Here is a 22,410-nt window from a genome sequence, read left to right as displayed (position 1 = left end):
AGAGTTTGTTTTGCAATTATTGTACTCATATCTCTGAGAAGCCCTTTTATCTCCCAAGTACTTATGTCTTATTTTCTGAATTAATCACAGTTCATATTGTATGTGTGAGATGTATATAAATAAGCTACAAAGACAAACTTTAATTCCTCCTTCAGGGTTTTGACTTCACAAAAATGATACCAACAGACATCCGGACTTCTATAAATTAAGTTCAGATTGAATTAAAATGCGTCCCAGGTACTACGTAGCCACATTCAACAGCCATCAGCCAGCATTTGTGCAACAGCCACAAAAGAGAAGCTGAATCAATATGCAGAGTGGTTCTCCTTCCTTCTGGGCACAAATCTGATACATTGCTACCACCTACAATCTATCTGCCCTGTGTCAGACAGTCTCTAGGATGCTGCACTGAACACCTTTCAGGAACTGAATTTCAAATGCTTCCTCTTGTTCTGGATGGCCATCTGAGATGCTGGATTCTTAAATCAGGCACCTACAGTGGTATCACCATGGTTTATAAAATGCTGACTTTGGAACTCTAGCTTGATTAGATCAAAAACTGTGAATCATTTTATATTGCATTGTTACTGTAGCAGCCATGTTTATGTAAGGGCTTTTAACTTACTCAGTAGATTTTCTCCATATTAGAGAATTATTAGGATATTTACATGATATTAGAAAAATATTGGAAAATTTATGTAGTATTTGTCACAATTGCCACTATTAAGAGCAAAAATTCACTCAGATGTTAATGTAGCAGTATCCTCCATTGATACAGCTCAACATATCTTTGGAAAGTACCATTGTGTTTCTCCCATCACCACTGGAGAAGTTTGGGTCTCTCTCAAATCAAAGGACTTCCTGGGTTTTGGTTTCACATCTCACTCAAAGCAATTAATTGTTTTGGTTTCATGCATCACAGAAGGGGAGAGGACAGGAGTATTTGTGGGATATGGGAATATCGATGGAACCTCAGAAACCAGTAAAGCTATTGTGCATTTATGGTATTTATGCTTTAGAGCAATGCTGATGGGGAGCTCACTGCTTTGGGACAGAGTCCATCTACTTTTATTCTTGTTGGCTTCTTTTATAACTTCCCAGCCTTAACAAGAGTAGAAGTCCTTAGGGATTTCTGGTATATTAGGCTTTATCCTCAATGACAGTAACATATCAATTCTGGAAGGCAACAGTCTTAATAAATTGCCTGTCAATATGAACGTTGCACAAGAAATCAGAGATAAAATGAGATCTAGTCCAAAACAGCAGCAGTTTTGAAATTAAGTAGTTCAATTAACAAAAACTAATTCATAAATAACAAACCTTCTCTGTAGAAAATGTTTGAATCATCATAACAGCAATAAATTAAACATAAAAAAATAAATAAATTAACAGAAATTCATAAAGATTAAAAAAAAGTCCTTTGCACATATCAATGAGAAGGACATGTTCTTAAATAATTTTTCCTACCATAACTATTCTATAATTTCCTTCACATAAGCTGCCTTGGAGTTGGCTGGCCTTCCAAAAGATTACCAAAGTAGAAGAAATAACTTGATGCAGTGAGCACAGTGAATTCTAACTATGTATTTCTGCATGGACATGAACCTATTTGATGGAAGAAGGGATTAATTGATAAGGCATTCAGACACAGCGGCTCTATGATGTAAGAAGCCCAGCTCTTGGATTTCTCACACTAAACAGAAAAATCCTATCACCATGTGATGCTTGCACAAAGGGAGCATAAAAGCTGGCTAAGAAACTGCTGCCCACCTGATTTGCTAGAACTGCGTGACCCAGTCCATATTTTGGGTTAATCTGTAATTAGACCCAGCATTAATGATTGTGGAACCAAGGGCTAAGTGCAGAGTTCTATGACACATTCCTTTCGCAGCAAGGCTGATTGTGCCAGCACAACTATTTGTGGAGCTGCACTGCACACTGCAAATTACTAAACGCTGGCAAGTCAAAGAACAAAGTTTTGCTGGGGGGGGGGGTTGTTTGATTTTTTTTAACCTGTCTCCATTTCTACCGCTGAGAGCAGCCAGCTGCAGCGGCAGGAGGGCAGGAATGAAATTTTAGCTTTGCTAACCCTCACTCCCACTGATCCTGGCTGCCAAGGTTAACCCTTGTGGCAGCTACAGACAGCATAAGTTAAAGTCACCTTCAGAGAGCTGAGAACTACATGAACAGAAGGGACTGATGAAGCACAAAGGGGTTTAAAACCCTTTTTACATGTTCCTCTGCTAATCAGCACTGATCTTCAGTTAACTTCCAGAGTGGGAGCTAATATTTTAGCACAGCTATGGCTAAGTATGATTATATATTGACAGTTTTAGGGAACACAGATAAAGAAGCTTTCTGTTTCAGCTTTTCAAAGGTAAAGTGGATCAACCATTTCTAATCTTCCTCTATACCCAAAAGTGTTTCATCCTGGAGTTTAGGAGTAATAAAACCAGATAATATGGGGCAAAGCACCTTCTCCTTGCTCTTCCAGAGAGCTTGCTTGAGATGAGGAATTCTCAGCCTACTGAAATAAAGTAACTTCTAAGAAGGTTTGAGAAGAACTTCACCCAGGAATTGACAGGCAAGAGCAGCACAGTGAAAAGGCATCTCAGCTGCTCATACACTTCAGCCTACTTGGAGAAGAGGTGCTTGTCTTCCAATTGCCAGTGATCACCACTTTCTTGGAACTAGGAGTGGTGCTCAAGGGCATCAAACTGATGTGGAGTGACAATGGCAGAGAGAAGGGGGAGGGAAGAAAAAGAAGAGGAGAAACTGAACCTGAGTTGTGGTTTCATGTGAGCACAAGGAATGGTGCAAGAGAAGAAGAAAGAAGAAATGTGCTGCCTAGAGACCAGGAGAAGAGCTCGTTTCAGTGCCTGCTAGCTTAACCATTATCGTAAAACTCCTGTCAGGTCAAAGCTCAGAGAATACTTTAGCAACTTAAGCCCGTACTGCCAAACAGATTTAAAAAAATCCACTTTCCACCACCTCATCTCATCTCATCTCATCTCATCTCATCTCATCTCATCTCATCTCATCTCATCTCATCTCATCTCATCTCATCTCATCTCATCTCATCTCATCTCATCTCACATCATCTCATCTCATCTCATCTCATGTCTCTTTTTATTGCTTCCATATGGTTCCCTGCCTCCATCTCCTGGGCCATGCACTGAACTGGACCTAGAGAACAGGATAAAAATAATAAAACAGAATTTTAGTTACAGAAAAGCTTTTTTTCTTTTTTTCTTTTTTTTTAATTTTTTTAGTACATGTACTACAGCTTACATCTAAGACAATAGCTGATAAACATTTACTTTGCTGGTCAAAGCCAAAGCTGCTCTAACCTCCACACCACTTTTTCCTCAGTTCATCTTGTTCAAATGTTTTGTGTGCGGCTGAAGCCAACGGGACAACTGGTTTGGTTTAGAAATCATGGGTTTTTTACTCCTGTAATGTTGCTGGGGACACAGTTTGGGCACAGGAATAAGCACTGGAGTAAAATTGTCAGGCACTACTTGAATCCATAATGCAAACAAAAATATTTTTCTCCTGTTGTGGCCTGAGGTCTCTGCTTTAAATCACACTAATACAAAAGGCTTATAAGAAAAAATATAATACAATATTAATAAAGAAAACAATAATAAAACTTAAGCAAGATAGTCAAAAGTTGGTTCTGCACCCCCTGCCTTTAAAAAAACTAAAATCAAATTAACTAGGGTTGGAGCTTGAAGACATAGGCAAAAATGATTAAGTGCTGAATGTGTGTTGAACTATAACTGCTGCTGTTGTCTAGATTGTTCTTCATGACTTAAGACAGTCTTCTGCAGTTTACTGATGCCAACTGATAAACAGCAAATACTGTGTGTGATGCTGAGAGTGTTACATGTGGATGGCTTTGTGTCTTATTAACTATCTATAAATTATCTGGTTTTCTTCAAAGCATTCAGGAAGGAGTTAAAAAGTAAAAGCTACCTTCTTACATATCTAAAAAAGGTTTGCACCTGTAAGCCTCTGCCACTAGGTTTGAAAGTCTCACCAAAATAAATCTTTAACTGCTAACAAAGTAGAAGTAGTCTGCAAAATGTCTAGGAAAATTAATAGGTACAAAACAGGTTTTCATTAAATGGCTTGGGTTGGAAAGGACTTCAAAGCCCATCTATTTCCAATTCCCTGTCATAAACAGGGGCATCTTTCACTAGACCAGGTTGCTTAGAGTCCCATCTTTGAACAATTCCAGGGATGTGGCAGCCAGAGCTTCTCTGGTCAACCTTTGCCAGTGCCTCACCACCCTCACAGTGAAGACTTTCTTCCTAATACCTAATCAAAATCTGCCCTTTTTCATTTCCCCTGGTCCTGTCTATGCCTTTGTCACAAGTCCCTCTCCAGCAATCTTGTAGTCCCTTTAGGAACTGGAAGAAGCTCTGAGTTCTTCTCAGAGCCTTCTCTTCTCCAGGCTGACAACCCCAATTCTCTCAGACTTTCCTCATTAGCAGAGCTGCTCCATCCCTCTGACCATCTCCATGGACTCCTCTGGAATCCCTCCATCTCTTTCTTATGTCAGGGATCACATAATTTAGAGGAATTTTCTGCAATGTGAATTGGCTTAGGATATATAGCATTACGAACGTACTGAATAAAAACACCCCTTTATTAGCAGTATTCCCAGTCTTCCATCCAGGTTGGCTTGCCTTGATCACTGAAGGGAACAAGCCCCTGATATTCTGTGTGCCAGATCACTCAACCTGCTGGGTCACCAGCACCTTGCTGTTGTCTCTTGCAAGGCTCAGTGGTATCCCCAAAGATCATTCACATGACCTCCTGCTACCAAACTAGTCCCTTTGCACTTCACCTGGTGCCTGGTGCAGCTGGACTCTGTCAGATCTTATCTGGTACCACTTTGCAGTTGTCTTACATGACATTTCCATGTTGACTGATCTTTCAGATTTTCATTGGAAACCAGATTATAATAAGAGACCTCCTTAACTAGAGGCATGGAATGGTGATACTGTCAGAGTGCATAACACCATAACAACATAACAAACTTTGAGGGGCAAGAAGAAAAGTCACTCACCAGTCTTTAAAGCAAATATTAGGTCATCAAACTCCTGTGATTCCTCATCAGCAACCAATGAGCTGGTACTAAATCCTCCAGAAGGGTGGAAAACATTGCCATTTTGTGGACTCTGCTTAAAGGGAGCACTAGCTTGACTAGCAGGCTGCAAGGATGCCCTCTCCCAGTCTGCAGGCACCTGCAGAGTTTAAAAACACACAGAAATGCAGTAATCATCAGAACTTCAGCATAGAAATTGGAAATTGTGACCAGAGCTGAACTGAAGACAGAGATTTTGGAAACAGATATTCTGTCACTTTTATAGTGAACCAGGAAGCTATTTTTCCTTCTTAATAAATAAAATATAAATATGTATGTGTTGATACATACATGTAAATCAATTACAAGTCATTTAACCTTGTGTTTATTGTCCTACCTACAGCAAAAAATTTAAAAAATATTATTATTTCTGAACATTGACTCCCAGCATGAAGAACTTTAAAGTACTGAAAGGTTTTAGTTTAATCCTCTCTTATCACTGCCTGTTCCTCTGCTAGACCCTGCCTCTCCCTTCTATAGCAACTAATCATCATTAATTTCCATTATATGATTTACAGTTGGCAGTCTACCATCTCCGATGTTTATTAATACAAGTAATTGGCCAGTCTTTCAAGATTCTAGTGATGCCCTACAGTTTCAACATCAACTTTTCCTACACTTAGTTTAAGGTGGAGCTACAGAAAATATCAGTTTCAGTTAATGAAAAAAATGTTTTTGCAAATCTGTCTGCTTCTTAAAATGTAACAAAAAACCAAAACACTGAATTCTAAAAAATTATATTTTAGGACAATCAGAATATATTTTCTTGGTTCAATACTCATCCACTGTTTAGATGCTCAGGCACACAAAATCTTGTTGTACAGAGCTGAGAAGCTGTGCTGTTCCCTAAACTGGGGAGAAGTTGAGTAAATTTAGTTGTCTGCCAGAAGGCAGCTGAGGAGCTTCCCTAACTTTCCCAAACCTTCCCTTCCCACACCTTCCCTTCCTTTCTTTCTTTTTCTTCTCTTTTTTCCCTTTTTCTTTTTCTTTTCCTTTTTTCCTTTTCTTTTTTCTCTTTTTTTTCTCTTTTTCTCTTTTTTCTCTTTTTCTCTTTTTTTGTTCTCTTTTTCTTTCTCTTTTTCTGTTTCTTTCTCTTTTTTTCTTTCTCTTTTTCCTCTTCTCTTACTCCTCCCAATTTTATTCCAAATATATTCTATTCTATTACAGTTTCCCAAAATTTGAACATCGTAACTTTGAGAAATTAATGACTTAAAACTCATCTAAGATCTATAGCAAGCTGGAAGAATTAACTTGATATTTTAATTTCTCACAACCTCTTTTTGGCACTTTATCCAGCCTCCGTAACAAACGGAAGACTCAAGAAGAAAAGGGGCAATTCTCTAGATGAGATGTTATCCGGCAATATCACTGTAGATAAAGCTAACAATTTTGTTGTTAAAATAAACTTAAAAAAACACATTGTCCCCCTTCCCAAAGCCAACCTATAATAATTAGCATCTCATTCCTGTATATTACACTTCAGAACTGCCACTTAAATCTTCAGGTGCATTTTTAATACACAAGTTAATTTCTACAGAGTACTCTTACCTCTTCCATAGCACTGATAAGGTTCTGCGTGGACTTGCTGATCTCTCCTCCTGCAGCTGGCAGACCACTGCCATGTGTGAAAAATGCTGATCCTGGACTTGTATGCCCATTCATGTCTACAGTGTAACTTGCTTTCGCAGGACAGCAAAGTTGGTTGTGCAGGATAAAATATACCACAAAGACATAAAGACCCTAAAACAAAGAGAGAAAAAGAACATCAACCTGTAAAATGCAGGGAGCTTAGATCAGAGTTTTCTATGGAAGATAAGGGATGTCATCACTGCCCATCAGAGATCTGATTATTTGGTCAAACCCACACAGTTGCAAAGCAATGCCAAGGTCGCAACAAAAACAAAACCATTTGAGTTTCACAGTTGTCATGACAGTGAAAATGTGGTTAAAGGCTTCCTTTACAATAGCATTTGGCTGTTGTTCCCTAGCCACAATTCCTTATTTCCTTACTGAACTGATGGCTCTTTGCATTCTTACCCCAGTTTCAACCTTGTGCAAACTGCACTGCTGCCACCACCAATACTAAGTTGTAACTATAAATTAGATTCTCTGAGATATCCACAAATTCACTACTGTTCTTCATTTCTGATTACTACAAAGGATCTGCTGTATGCCTCTGCAGTTCTTCTTTAAAACTTGCTAATTTTGACCTTTAGACTGAGCCAAGAAAAGTATTATAACCATGTCTTTTGTTTGTAAAGAAATCTGGTGGTTGAACTTCTTAAAATGAAATCTGACTTACATGTACTAATACTGAGGGAAAATAATCTAGTCCAATTGATAAATCAACTAGTTCAATAATTACTAAAGAACGGGTTGCTAAAAGAGTAACAGAAAGAAGTCTTTTGGATTCTTATGAATTCCTGCAACACAATTACATTTGTAATGTTTTTTTGTATTTCACATTGTCCTGTAGACCCCTGAAACCAATTGTACTAAACAGAACAATTAATTTCAAAGGTAATCACTGGCATGAAATTACTAACTAGCTTTATAAATAGTAAGGAGTTTCATTTAGTTATATTTGTGAATTCCTAATGGAAGGAATTTTGAAAATATTTGGAGACTGCAAATACCCAAGACATATGCTCACTGCCAGCCAATAGCACTTCATGATACAGAGATTAATAAATTCTATTGGCAAAACTATATGACAAAACCATGAGATCCCAACAGACACATGACAGAAGCTAAGGGGATTCAATGGGATTTCAATCTCAGCTGGTCAAACACTGGAAATACCCTCATACAGCTGCTATAAAGCCATACAGCTCTGTGTCTGATTTTTTAATAGCAAACCACCAAACAAAAGTGTTAAAAATAACTTTTTTGAGAAAACATTTTTCCACTTTTCCAGATTATTGTTTATTTATCATGAGGACTCACAGCAGTTCACTGAGAGGAAAGTTCTTTGGGATACATATAAGTAAATACATTCCAAAAAACTAATGCAAACACATGTTGCACTTAAGAGACATTAAAAGGAACCAAAATGTCCTTTCATTCAATAAGCAAATCCAAGGACTTTGATGTAGGTCAAATATAATGGGACTAGCAAATGGATTTATTTTAATTTAAGTTGCTTAATGGATATGAAAAGGATAGAAACCCCAGTAAGAACAGATAACAGTGGTGACATGGAATTCAGAGTAGCCCCTGGCAGTTCAGTCTCTGAGGACCTAGCCACAAAAGTTGCACACAAATTTCAAGTGGTTTTGTACTTTTCAAGAAAGCCCATTAGCTGAAAATGCTGCACAGCTCTGTCTTTTGAAATTGCAGGGACATAAGGCATTGGCATATAAGGTCCACAAGAAGTCACTCTCCCATGCAGCCTCAAGTGTAGACACTCACACTTCTAAAACAAATAAACATGGAATAAAGTGCCAGTTATTTCCTTAACTTGGCCTGGTGTCCTGATTTAACTCTCTGCAGAAGGGTCATGAAACAGTTCCTCTGAGTTCTTCCGTGATAAGCACATGGACTCAGGAAGGTTATTTAACTGCCTAAGGACAGGAGAAGTCACAGGCTGAGACAGACAGCACAAATAAAAAAATTATTATACTTCTTCCAGTCTTGAAAAATGTTACAGCAATACCTTACAAATGGAAGCTTATAACTAATAAAACCCAACACTCCTAAGTAGACAATATATGTATACAGGAATTGTTGCTGGGAAGAAAATGTTTTGCTTGGCTGGAAAAAGGCTGGAACTTTCTTTTACCTATATGATTATTAAAATCTAGAGTCCCAAGAGGATAACACTCTGTTGAGGTGAGTTCCTTCCTACTGTCAATGTGGTTCTGTTTGAAGTATCAAAAGGGTTTTGTGGTCTTATTCAGACAACCCTCAGTCTTTATTAGAAACTATTAGAACAAAACAAGGCAAATGGTCCTTCCCACACAGCGCTGAGTATCATCAACCGCACACATAAGAGATGCCATGGATTAGGTCATACTGATTCATGTTTATTTTTGCACCAGCAGCTACCAGGCTGCATGCGGACACTCAGCTTGTGTCAGTGCAACAACAGCTTTCCCAGTCTCAGTGGTTTTTTTCAAAAGCACCAGTATGAGAATTGAACCATCCTTCACCACACTTTTTATGTTCTTTTTCACTTCAACCTTTAACATGGTTAAAAGAGTAATAAATTGCTACAAAAATGGGGTTATTTGCATTGTAATACGTGTTTCTCATATAAACAACTTGACAATTTGGAAATACTGCACTCTTTCAGAGACACACAGACCTTGTTCTTGATGGTTGGACCAAGTAGGAAATGCAGAGAACAGTCAATTTCTGCTGACAGGTCTGCCAGACACTTACACACTCCAAAGGGATTCAAAGGAGGTTGGTCCAGATCTGGATATTAGTAACACACGCAATGACATCTCTGTTAAAATTATGGCAAATAATATTTTTTTATTCTTAAGATTTTATCAAAAAATCCCAAACTAACCCCAAAATCTCAGGCTATGCCAGTTTCTTCTGCTGTTGGATACAAACTGAGAGCAGTTCTTCTCAGTTCACATAACAGGAGGCCTTGAGAAACTCTTGGGTCTCAAAGTGAAATGAGCCATTGATAACCTAAGAGCTTGACCTGGGCTCCAAAAAAGCAGACTGAAGAAAAACTAGTAATCTGGAGGATTTAAGGTAATACTAAATCAGTTCTGCGCACTGGGCCCACAGGGCTGCTTACAAAACATTTAGCATCATGTCATTTATGGTTATGTTATGATAGTAGTATTAGTGCAATGTCACAGTAACAGCTTAAAGCAAAAAGTGTTACTGATGTACTGTGCATGGAGGAAGGTGAGATCTACTTCAAGTAGACAATTAGGTTGTCCCAAAGGTGGGAACACAGACAGACAACTTACAGTTCTCAGATGAGGTGTCTCCCTGAAAAATTTTTACAAGACACTGTCCGTAGAGGCTGCTGGTTGTTTTACTGATATATGCTGATGGAAGACAATTAAGTTCTTACTATTTCATCTCAGCAAGCTGGCCTGTACATCTGCTCTTTTGCACTGCTATATAAGAGAATAAAATATCCTTATGATTATAAGCTACAACTGTCTGAAAGAAAGCTCACATGCAAAAGCCCACTGGGACCTTTTTGGTCAGTGACGTGGGAAAAGCCTTTTTGCTGCTCTAGGTTATGCTCTAGGTATTTATGGAGAAGTCAGAGGGTCATGTCAAGAGAATGGGAAACAGTGGTCATAAGTCAAAACAAGGAAGGTTCCTACTTGATCTAAGAAAAACATATTTAATGGGGGGGTGTGGGAGGGTAGTGGTAATTAAACTTTGGAACAAGTTGCCCAAAGAGACTGGAAATTTTTCTACTGGGGAAGAAGGGATGATTTTCCTGGTACATGAAGTGAGGGGGATTCACCTAATGTATTCTGAGTGGTACTACAAGAAGATAGTAAATTTAAGATAGACTTCCACAGCTGTCAGTAAAATGACAGAAGACTTTCCACACTTCATGAGACCCCATGCAGACCTGGAGGACTGATCCATAGAAAACCTTCCTTACATATCTGACACTCAGAGTCTCTCTGTCTCTGTGTCCTCTAACTCTGCATGTTTCAACTTACTGCGCTGACACTACAGCATGTTTAAATTTAAAAATTCACTCTGTTATTAGTAATGAGAAAGGATACAATAGACTGTAGGCAGACTGTAGGTAATCAAAAAACCTCTTCATCATCTCCTTTTTACATATGGAGAGAAAACCAAGGTGCCCGCTGTATTCCATAATTTTAGCATTGTTCTAATAAACACAAACACACCAAAGCATTAGATAATTTTAAAAAATGAATAAACATAATACTTCTCCCACAAGTATTTTAACTATGTCTGGGATACCCCACCCTGAATCTGCAAAATTTGTTTTTCCAAGGAGAAGGGGATTCAGATAATGTCATCTGTTTTAGAGAATGGAATTTCTATCTATAAAACTAAAGTATCTTAAATGGACTTTTGGGAAAGCAAAGTAATTTCAACACTTGATTTTAACAGCTACTCAACCCACTTCAGGGTATGTATCAGGACTAACAAAAATTGTGTGTACTCCAGAAAGACACTCTTTGAGTTCCTATTTTAATTTTGAAACTTTTATTTGCTAACTATTGTCACATGACTGTATCATTAAAAATTGTTTTTACAAAGGAGAATATTTTAAGTGAATCCAGGCTTCTGAAGAAAGCTGGCACCTTGAGTTACACCACAAAAAGACCTCAGTTACCAGAAATGGTTCATCCTGATCCTTAGGTCACTGTGGTTATAAAATCACTACTATTTTCACAGTTACACCTTTATTGGTGCCACCTGGTAAACCCTCTCCAATAAATCACAGAAATAGGTGTCTCTGACAACAGAAAAGTTGTCTATACTTGGATCAGCTTTTGAGGCTTTGTCATTTCTCTAAAGTAATTTCTACATGCTGGTTTATGCTTTGGTTAGTTTCACTTCCATATTTTTAATTTTATAAGGGTGAGATTTAATCTTATTCTCTGTCTGGATTACACCAATTTACTCTTGGCAACCAGTCCTAGGAAGTCCTTTGCTTGTAAATTTAATGGTCAGGCTGTTTCTGCCAGGTGGCTGTTGATGGCCAGGGATGCTGCTGCCGCTCCTCGTGGCATACAGCTCAATGCCTTGGCTGACTTCTTGTGAACTTCCCTAGGGATTTCATTGACTTACTGGAAGTTCTTATGTTGTGGACTTCAGTTTTCTGAAGTAGTTTTCCATCACTGGTCAGTCAAAGACTGCAGTGGATTAATCCATATTTGCATAACAAGCACCTACTGCTTTTGGCAAAATTACCACTCTGATTAATTCAGGTAATTTGCACATTTCACCACATTCAAAAGCTAGTATCTGCACAGCAAAAAGTCACTTACAAAATTAAAAGAATCATATTGAACAAATCCTAATCAGGGCCATTGTACAATGCATGATATATATTTGATAACGTATTTTCCTAATATTTTTTTGATTAGGCATGGAAATGAATATTCATACATGCAATAGTATTAATAATGTGGACCACGTGGCAAATACAAAACATATAATTCTCTGTTGCCTTCTGCAGGGAAAGCTTTCCTTCCTTTCCTGCTTCCTTTCCTTCCTTGTTTTCAGAGATAATTATGATGAATTGCAAACATGGCATTTTGTGCATGCCTAGATATCAAAAAGCAGTCTTTAACATACATTTTACTTTTGCCATATCTTCTTCAATCATATATTATATTGAGAACATCTTGAAGATCTTTTTATTGTTTTGTCAGAAGTGCCCTCTCAAGCCATCACTTAACCTCTCCAACTTACGGCTCTCCAGTAGTATTAACCTTTGAAATATAAATCAGATCCTTCTGTTTTAATCTAATTAATTTTTTTAGAATTCAAAGTGACTGTTGTAAAACCCTGTCCTTAGCAGTGCAACCCCACCAACTGGTGATTACACTCAGTAAGTCGACTTTGGACTGTCATCAAGGGTTTGACTGTTTGCCATTAAGCACCAGTTTTCATGAAGCTATTGTAATTCTTACTAGTTGTACAATTTATCTTATCACAGTTTCTATTGTGAACATTTACTGCTTATCTGTACTTTACTTCCTGTGGTATTTACTCCCCATTTTGCTCTGTAGGAAAAGACTTGTATCAGTTACAGGTGAAGACCTAAAAATTTGCATCAAACCCAAAAATCAATAATAAATATAATTTGGGATAAATACATGCCATTGAGGACTTCAAAACTCATATCATCTTGACAGGCAACACTTGTTGGACCAGCCAACTGCCACCACATACACACACAAGCACAAAAGCCACCATCAAACATGGAATGATGAAAAAGAATAATTCATATATCTACCATTAAATGCATTTTCAGGTTTGCCCTAAGTGACAGTTATTTTGAGTGCTTTCTTTTTTTCCCCCTTTTTTAGTGAAGTTTTAATTCCACAGATAAAGAGGTGACATGTATATTCTGTAATAATGAAAAAAATACTGTGCTTTCAGAATTATGAATAAGTTTTACTAATATTAATGTAACACAGGAAACTTTAGTCTAAACTGCCAAGTTTCTCTTTACACAAAGCCAGCTCTGCCAACACCATGCTGAATCTTGTAACTTCTACCCAAAGCCAAAGCCATAAATTTCTTTTTGGCAAACTGCACTCAGCCCAGATTTAGCCTTGGATAAGGCTTACCTAAAAGGTTCACACACTGTGTCAGATCTTTAAATGTCAGATTTGCTTGCATAGTCAGGAATTACTCTAGATATTTTGCATAGCACTCAACACACTTGTAGCTACGCCCACACAACTGCCGTTTGTATTTTGGTTTTCAGCACTGTCAATAGAGGAAAAGGTTTTGGGCGTTTTTATTTTTGGGTTTTTTTTCTTTTTTTGGGGGAGTGTGACTTTTTTGGTGGGTTGTTGTTGTTGGTTTTAGGAGCACATATTCAAATTTTAAGACAGGTGCTCAGCTTGAGGATTTATTGAAAATACACATGCTTAGCTGAATTTGCTAGATATGCAGATTGGGCTGGAATAAGATTCCCTCACTTCCTTCCAATGTAGTCATCCTGAAAATATTAAAAAAGCCCTATTTTTGTATTTCAATTTAGCGCAGAAAGAAAGAAATACTGAGTCCAAGACCAAAGGTACAAACGGTGGGATAAGTGGATGGCAACCACCAATCATGGCAGAACCAGCACACAGCTTGCAATTCCCCCCCCCCCCCCCCTCCCCCTCCCTGCCCCCGTACAGCTCTGGCTGCAGCCCCTCATTACAGAGCACTGTCAGATTCATCAAGTCTCACTAACCACACATGATGGGAGGAGGCTAAGAACAGCCAAGAACTGACAAAGCAGACTGCCACCACATTGTTCCCCTTCCCTGCCCCATTTCTTGGCCTATGGATGTTTTCCCCTCTGCCTTTCTTTTTTGTTTTTATTTCCTGTGTGGGCAACAGAAATTGGAGACAGTATTCCTTGAGGTCCTCTTTGCATTAGGTTCTTCTTGTGCTTTGTCCTACATGGAAGACCACTCTGGTAGCAGAAGGCAGTCAGATCACACACCATGAAAAACAGACTATTTGTTCATTGATGAACCTTACATTAGAAAGGAATAAACAGCAAGACCAAACACAGTAAGGTTATTCTTTCAGGTGTTTTTCTGATGTATTGTCTGTAAGAACCCAGAAACGTCAGAGGTCATGAATATACACGTGTGCTTTTGCCCTAGTTTAAGAGAACCAAAGTGCTTACCAAGACTAGAGGAGGGGACTCCTCAATAACCACTACACCCCTTATTACATTTAAAAAGAACTTTAATTAGAAAATGTATATAAGAATGATAACTGTTCTTAACTACTGTATATATAGATATAAACTATGAACAGACCAGTGCAAACTACTCCCCCTGCACCAACAACCTACAAACCCCTGTAATTTCCTCACTGTGTAATTATATTTACATACAGTGGCACTGTCACATCTTGGCTGGCTGCAAGGTCAGTTCTCAGTCTTTTCCCAGGGAGGCAGGGACAAGAGGCTGTATGACTCATGTCAGGGCAGGATGAAGCCTTTTCTGTGGGAAAGAGCACTCTCTTGTCCTTTGTTGAAAGAAAGAAGTTGAGAGGTGATGGTAGCTCCCAGAAATCTCCTTGCAGTCAAAGGCGATCCCCAGGAAGAAAAAGGTCTTCAGCATATCCCAAAGCAGCCATGACCCTCCTCACTCTTTCTCTGAAGCTCAGGGATAGAGAGGAGAAGGCAAAGAGCAGAGCCGGAAGGAGCTCTCACCAGCTGAGCAAATGGTGGCTTATAGTCCCTGCAGCTGTCCAAAGCAAACTGGAGACAGCACCCAGGAAAAGCCTCTTCCCCTCCCAGGTGCTGGGGGTCTGTTCCTCACCTCTGTTCCACCATTAAGTTGGAATCTAGAGTTGTCAACCACAACTTTGTTCTTGGTCCTGGCTCTTCAACTCCCAAAACCTTTGTCATGGTAGGGAGAGAAAAATTCCCTGAAGGACCCCTCCCTCCACCACCTTTCTTTGCTTGAACCTTTAAACAGCTTTAGAAAAATTTTCAAACATTTACTCTCATACTTGCTTTCTGGAGCAAACACTTTTAGCTCACATCTTACAATCTAAGCCCACTACTGCTTTCAGTTCTTTCTGAAATAGAGAAAGATAAAAAAAAGTGGATGAAAAAGACTTTGTTACCTCTACATCTAGTTCAAGAGATTCCCCGACTAACAGTCTCAAATCAGTTAATTCTCTTGTTGTATCTGAAGGCAAGCTGAAAGCTAATTTTTGGTTAAAGCAGTAATTTCCGCTTACATGTATTATTGATAAATACACAGAGATAAAAGAAACAGGGAAATTAAAGTAGGCATTGATGTACAGGAAGAGTCAAAAGAGGGAGGCCAACTTTGTGTTTCTTTTTGAACTGTTACATGCTATTACAGAAAATCTCAAAAAGTGCAGTTAGAAGTTACTGTTATAACAACATTTTTCCCCTTTAAGTAATTCTTTCAGTGTCTTAACCTTTCTTTGCTTACCATTGTCTCTTTATTTCTTGTTACTTTGATGTTTGACTGAGGAATTGGATAGACTTTATTTAGACACATTTCACTGTAGGGTCATATAAAAGTCCAATGTGAACTGTGAAACTTTAAAAGCCATAAATTCAAGGAACCTTCAAAAAACTCTGTCTTGGAGGGAATCAAATGGTTGTGGGTAACTGATATAATTATTTTTCATATCTTCTGCTTGAGTGTTTTGGGCAAAACTGGTGGGAATAAGGTGTTTGCATACTTCAGCATTCTCTGACTATTTGGAAAATTTTTTGGGGATGCTGCAACCAGTTAGAGAACTACAGACACACAGTGCTGTAAGAAACCAAACAAAATCTCACCTTTTTCAATCATCCCTTAGTTAAAACTGACCCCAGCAAACACCTTACCAAGATTTTTTAATGCTTTTTTTTCATCCAGATTAACAGATGTGTACAAACCTACAAGAAGCAATTTTACCAGATAATTGATTATCTCAGAAGTACAGGTCTTGCATATCAGGCTTGGCTATTAAGTAATATTCATAAGAACTTTCAGCATTTTACACACCCTGCTTCCATTGATTTTAATGAAAATTACTATAGGTATTTACTGCCTTTCCACCGCTTCAGAGACAGCAGAAGACAAGCCTTCCTTATAAAGCAGAAAGCTAAAACTGTTTTGGATAGGTATGCTCCCCAAGAAAGGGAAACATAGGTAAAAATGATGACAAAGACTAGATGTTCTTCTGTATCAATGGAGAGAAGTAGGTGAACAAGACCAGGTGCAGGCATAATTTGGCTCTGTCATCAAAATCACACACTTTCTGGCTTGAGGTAATAGCTGATTTTCCTGCACCCCTCCTTCACCCCAGTCTGTGCAAAGAGAGAATAAAGAGAACCTCAAGAGAGGACTTGAGATCTCTTTTCACAGAGAGTGTTTCTCAGGGTAAAATAAAAAACAGACTCATATGAAATATGGATTTGATCACAGAATGATTTCATAGAATGTTAAGCGGTTGGAATGGACCTTAAAGATCATTTAGTCCCAAACCCCCTGCCATGGGCAGGGACACGTCCCACTAGACCAGCTTGCTTAAGGCCTTATCCAACCCGGCCTTGAACGCTGCCAGAGTTGGGGGCAGCCATAACCTCCCTGGACAACTTGATACTGTGTGTCACCACCCTCACAGTGAAAAATTTCTTCCTAATATCTGTTGGAATTTCATATGGTATTTCACCTAAAAAGCAAGCCATATGCTGAACTGCCTATGTAAATTAGTGCTATAGCCTTAAGAACTAATTAATGAAATCAGAAATGGCTGCTGCCGACTTTCTTAGCAGATGTGCATGGTCAGCCAATTATGAAGGGCTTTGTAATATAAACAACATTGTTAGCCAATAATCAGTGCCAAAGTGTCATCACCCTGCGGAAGGTTACAGTCTTAAAGATGTATATTAGTGTGTGTGCGTATGAATAAAGGGGCCTGTTGCAGTAACTTCTGTGAAGTCGTCTCAGCAGGTCGCAAACCCGTCTCCCTCCATTACAACTGGCGCCCGAAAACAGGTTGCTAGCCGTTCGCAAAATCTGGCAGGACCAGACGTGCGATTCCAGTCCGCAAAATCTGAAGAATCCAGACGTGTGGACTCTGTCCCGCAGAATCCGGTTAATTGGACGTGCAGGACTCTGACCCACAGAATCCAGCCCCGGCTGGACGTGTGAGTGCCCCTGGAGAAGAGGAAGAAGTTGGGAGGAAAGGTCGTTGCCGTCAAAGGTCGTGGCCGGCACCCCGGACGTGCGGTAAGCTGTAAACTCGCATAATGGAGAACAAAGCAGCTCGAAAGTAAGTTTTAGAATTCCTCGCTATGCGAGAGCTGCCGAGTCCACCAAAAGGCTGGTGTATGGCTTAAGTGGACTAAAAAAGCAGAATTGCCTCGTTGCTCTTAGAAGTGGCAAAAAAGGTGGAAAGTAAGCAATAAACTTGAAAAAAGAACAGAAAAACAAACTGGTAATGAAAGCCAAGAGGCAAAGGACTTAAAGCCAATCTAGCAAAAAGTCATAAACTGCCTTAAGCAGTATAAAGTGGTGAAGATGGTAACAGTCGCGGCTTGGCAGCTGTTACATAGACGCAAAAAGCCGCAACAGCTTTTCAGCCATCGCCTCTGGCTCGGGGGAGGAAAGAAACTTGGCAGTCATCTGAAATCTCTGACAGCGACCCTGTTCCCAGCCCCCCGCCCCTGGCCGCCGCCACGCGAGTCCAGCTCCCGCCGCTGTAAAGAATTGCTGCACCCCCACCGCTCCCGCTTGCCCCTGCTGCCCTGCCAAGGGTCCCAGCATCGGCGCAAAAAAGAAAAACAGCACAGAACGAGAAGTAAAAAGAAAAGCTCTGTATTAGTAAAATAGTATAGCCCCATCGCACCACATGGGCTTTGTTTGTACCATCTGAGCTCTGCGTATTCCTTTTCAGCCTGCAAAGTGCTGTAAAGTTGCCGAAAACGGTTGTCTTGACTCTGTTTTGCTTCGTTTCCATCTCTAACGCTGCAAAAGTGTTTTTTCCAGCCGCGCTCCAGCTTGCGTTATAAAAGAATTTTGTGCTATGCAATTCGAACATGGCGCTTCTTCTCCAACGGGGAGGAAAAGTTCCCCCCCCCCGGCTCTAAAGAAAGGGGGGAGAGCTTCTCGCATTAGATCATCGGCTAGTTCTGTCATGCGCAAGTCTCGCAAGGCATTCTGGGAGTTGTAGTTTGGACAGGTAAAGATTTGCATTACGTCATCGGCTCCTTGCAAGGTCATATGGGAACTGTAGTGATCTCGCAAAGAGCCCTGAGAATTGTAGTTCTTGCATACACCCCCGACGAACTGCAAGCCTGTCAGTGTTGCAAACAGCAAGTAGCCTCAACGAATTCACTTTAACAACCATCAGCTCAGCTTCCTTTTGAGACAACGAGCCTCAAGCACCTGATGCCTTCCAGTCACAGCTTTATAATACATCATGCAAGGACAGAATGCAGTATCTTTCTCCAGCAATTCAGAGACCAGCAAAGAAGTCTAGAAGAAATTTGTTGAACTGATTCTCTGTTAATTTAGCTTTTGTTAAATGGTTATAGAGTGTTGTAAGCATTTAATAATCTAAGGAAAAGTTTCTATTTTTCTCTCCACAAGTTGAAGTCAGCAATAGATAAGAACAACCAATTTCCTCTGACTGAATCAAGATCAGTTACCAGAACATTTGAGCAACTAGTTAAAGCTTTTAATTTGATCCCTCAAATTCAAAATTCAGAACACCTGATAGTAACTGATGTGTTTCCATTTGTTAGTATTAAGCATTTTCCAAAAGCTCTTTTAAAACTACCAAAGTAAATTAAAACACATAATGATTTTAGTTATACAGCATTAGATTAGTTATGTTCTTTTCGATTAAAAAATGTAGTTTATCGAAATACTGTTGTGTAGTATTGTTATATTTCTGTGTGCTGGTTTGAAGGTGAACCAGCAGGGGAAATGAACTCACCACGAGAGAGATTATAAGTCAGAGCTAAAATTTAATAATAATATTACAATAACAACACTGATACACAAGGGAAATTGCTTTCAACTCATAATACCCCAGCAGTATAACCCAGTGTCCTGGGGCACAAACCCAAGGGGGTTTGTTTGCCTTTCTGCTGAGACCCCTGTGGCTCCCCCAAGTCCAGAGCAAAAGGAAAAGAAAAACCTGTTGGTGCAGGCGAGGGCTGTGGTCTGGGCGAGAGCGGTGATCTCCTGCTGTCGAGGTCCTGCTGCTGCTCTGGATCCGACGAGAAGGTCCTGAGGTCTTCTTACCCACCACTTATGTACCCTCAGGGAGCACTCAGTCCCTCCCCCTGGGCGGGGACTCACACAATGGGTGATTAACTCTGGGAGCCAGGGGTTGTTGAGCTGTTGATGGCCCATTAGCAGCTCCGCCCCCCTCAGGCTGGGTGTGAAGTGATAATGGCTCCCTGGGCAGCTGCTGCTAATGGCCCATTGTCCTTGGGGAATGAATAGAGGGGGTGGAATACACAGGTTTGATCACCACCACACAGGGTTAGCTGGTCCCTCCAGCTGAACTAGGACATTATCCACCCCTTATTCCACTCCATCTAGTCATTCCCAAATTAACCCCCTTTTTACCTATACATATATATGCACATGTATACAATGAAACATTACAAACTCTTCTCGCTCAAAATTAGGTCCCCTTGTGGTACACAACGTGTTTCTCCATCTTTTTGCATTACCCACCAAGTGCAACCAGGTCCTTGAGCAAAGACAATCCCTCGGGTGGGTTTGCCTTTGTTTGAGGTGGGACTAACCCAAACAGTCTTTCCTAACATACCTCTCATATGGACCACAGGGACTTTATCTCTATCTACAGTATTCAAGAGTTCTGATTGGGCAGGGCCAGCTCAATTGATGGAGCCCCGGGTGTTGACCAACCAGGTGGCCTTTGCCAAATGCAGCTCCCAGTGTTTGAAAGTTCCCCCACCCAACGCCTTCAAGGTTGTTTTCAGCAGTCCATTACATCGCTCAACTTTCCCGGCAGCTGGAGCATGGTAGGGGATATGATACACCCACTCAATGCCGTGCTCTCTGGCCCAGGTGTCTATGAGGCTGTTCTTGAAGTGGGTGCCGTTGTCAGACTCTATTCTTTCTGGTGTGCCGTGTCTCCACAGGACTTGTTTCTCAAGGCCCAGGATGGTATTCCGGGCAGTGGCGTGAGATACGGGGTATGTCTCCAGCCATCCAGTGGTTGCCTCTACCATGGTCAGCACGTAGCGCTTGCCTTGGCGTGTTTGGGGAAGTGTGATGTAGTCAACTTGCCAGGCTTCCCCATACCTGTATTTCGACCACCGTCCACCATACCATAGAGGCTTCACCCGCTTGGCCTGCTTGATGGCAGCACATGTGTCACAGTCATGGATAACCTGTGAGACACTGTCCATGGTTAGATCCACCCCTCGGTCACGAGCCCATCTGTATGTTGCATCTCTGCCTTGATGACCAGAAGCATCATGGGCCCATCGGGCTAGAAACAATTCACCTTTATGCTGCCAATCCAGATCCACCTGAGAGACTTCAATCCTGGCAGCTCGATCCACCTGCTTGTTGTTACGATGCTCCTCATTAGCCCGGCTCTTGGGTACATGAGCATCTACGTGACGGACCTTCACACTCAGCTTCTCTACCCGGGCAGCGATGTCCTGCCACATCTCAGCCGCCCAGATGGGTTTCCCTTTGCACTGCCAGCCGGCCTTTCTCCAGCGCTCCAGCCATCCCCACAGAGCATTGGCCACCATCCACGAGTCAGTGTAAAGGTAGAGTCTTGGCCACTTCTCTCGTTCGGCGATATCCAAAGCCAGCTGAACAGCTTTCAGCTCTGCGACCTGACTTGATCCACCTTGTCCTTCAGTCGCTTCTGCAACTCGACGTGTAGGACTCCATACAGCTGCTTTCCATTTCCGGCTTGTCCCTACAATGCGGCAGGAGCCATCTGTGAAGAGAGCATATCGCTTCTCCTCTTCTGGTAGCTGGTTATATGGTGGGGCCTCCTCAGCTCGTGTCACCTGCTCCTCTTCTTCTTCAGAGGACAATCCGAAACTCTCACCTTCCGGCCAGTTGGTGATGATTTCCAAAATCCCAGGGCGATTAGGATTCCCTATCCGGGTTCGCTGTGTGATCAGAGCGATCCACTTACTCCATGTGGCATCAGTGGTGTGATGGGTAGAAGGAGCTTTTCCTTTGAACATCCAGCCCAACACTGGTAGTCGGGGTGCCAGGATGAGCTGTGCCTCAGTGCCAATCACTTCTGAGGCAGCTCGAACTCCTTCATACGCTGCCAGGATCTCTTTCTCAGTTGGGGTGTAGCTGGCCTCAGATCCTTTGTATCCCCGGCTCCAGAATCCCAGCGGTCGTCCTCGAGTCTCCCCAGGTACTTTCTGCCAGAGGCTCCAGGATGGGCCATTCTCCCCGGCTGCAGTGTAGAGCACATTCTTCACATCCTGTCCTGTCCTGACTGGCCCAAGGGCTACTGCATGGGTAATCTCCTGTTTAATCTGCTCAAAGGCTTGTTGTTGTTCAGGGCCCCACTGGAAATCATTTTTCTTCCGTGTCACAAGGTAGAGAGGGCTTACAATCTGACTGTACTCAGGGATATGCATCCTCCAAAAGCCCACAGCGCCTAGGAAAGCCTGAGTTTCCTTCTTGCTGGTCGGTGGGGACATAGCTGCTATTTTGTTGATCACCTCTGTTGGAATCTGACGACGCCCGTCTTGCCACTTCACTCCTAGGAACTGAATTTCCTGAGCAGGTCCCTTGACCTTACTTCGTTTAATGGCAAAACCAGCTCTTAGGAGAATCTGGATTATCTTCTTTCCTTTCTCATAAACCTCCCCTGCTGTGTTCCCCCATACAATGATGTCATCGATGTACTGTAGATGTTCTGGAGCCTCACCCTTTTCCAGTGCAGTCTGGATCAGTCCATGGCAAATGGTGGGACTGTGTTTCCACCCCTGGGGCAGTTGATTCCAGGTGTACTGCACCCCCTTCCAGGTGAAAGCGAACTGCGGCCTGCACTCTGCTGCCAACGGAATGGAGAAAAAGGCATTGGCAATGTCG

The 22,410-nt window shown here is 41.0% G+C and overlaps 1 protein-coding gene across 1 annotated transcript in view; it reads right to left on the bottom strand.

The window, feature by feature from the left end:
• The window catches only part of ADGRV1 (adhesion G protein-coupled receptor V1), a 273,128-nt gene that overhangs the window by 3,394 nt on the left and 247,324 nt on the right, over positions 1 to 22,410 (bottom strand). Inside the window, exons 89-90 of the mRNA XM_071580491.1 lie at positions 6,704 to 6,895; positions 5,078 to 5,255 (exon numbers count right to left, since the gene is read on the bottom strand). Coding sequence (XP_071436592.1) covers positions 5,078 to 5,255; positions 6,704 to 6,895 — 370 coding nt within the window. The remainder of the gene's footprint in view (positions 1 to 5,077; positions 5,256 to 6,703; positions 6,896 to 22,410) is intronic.

This window comes from Pithys albifrons, chromosome Z (genome assembly GCF_047495875.1).
Source record: "Pithys albifrons albifrons isolate INPA30051 chromosome Z, PitAlb_v1, whole genome shotgun sequence".
Taxonomy (NCBI): Eukaryota; Metazoa; Chordata; class Aves; order Passeriformes; family Thamnophilidae; genus Pithys; species Pithys albifrons.
Note: the sequence above shows the minus strand (reverse complement) of the source record. Positions and strands in the feature narration are given on the sequence as shown.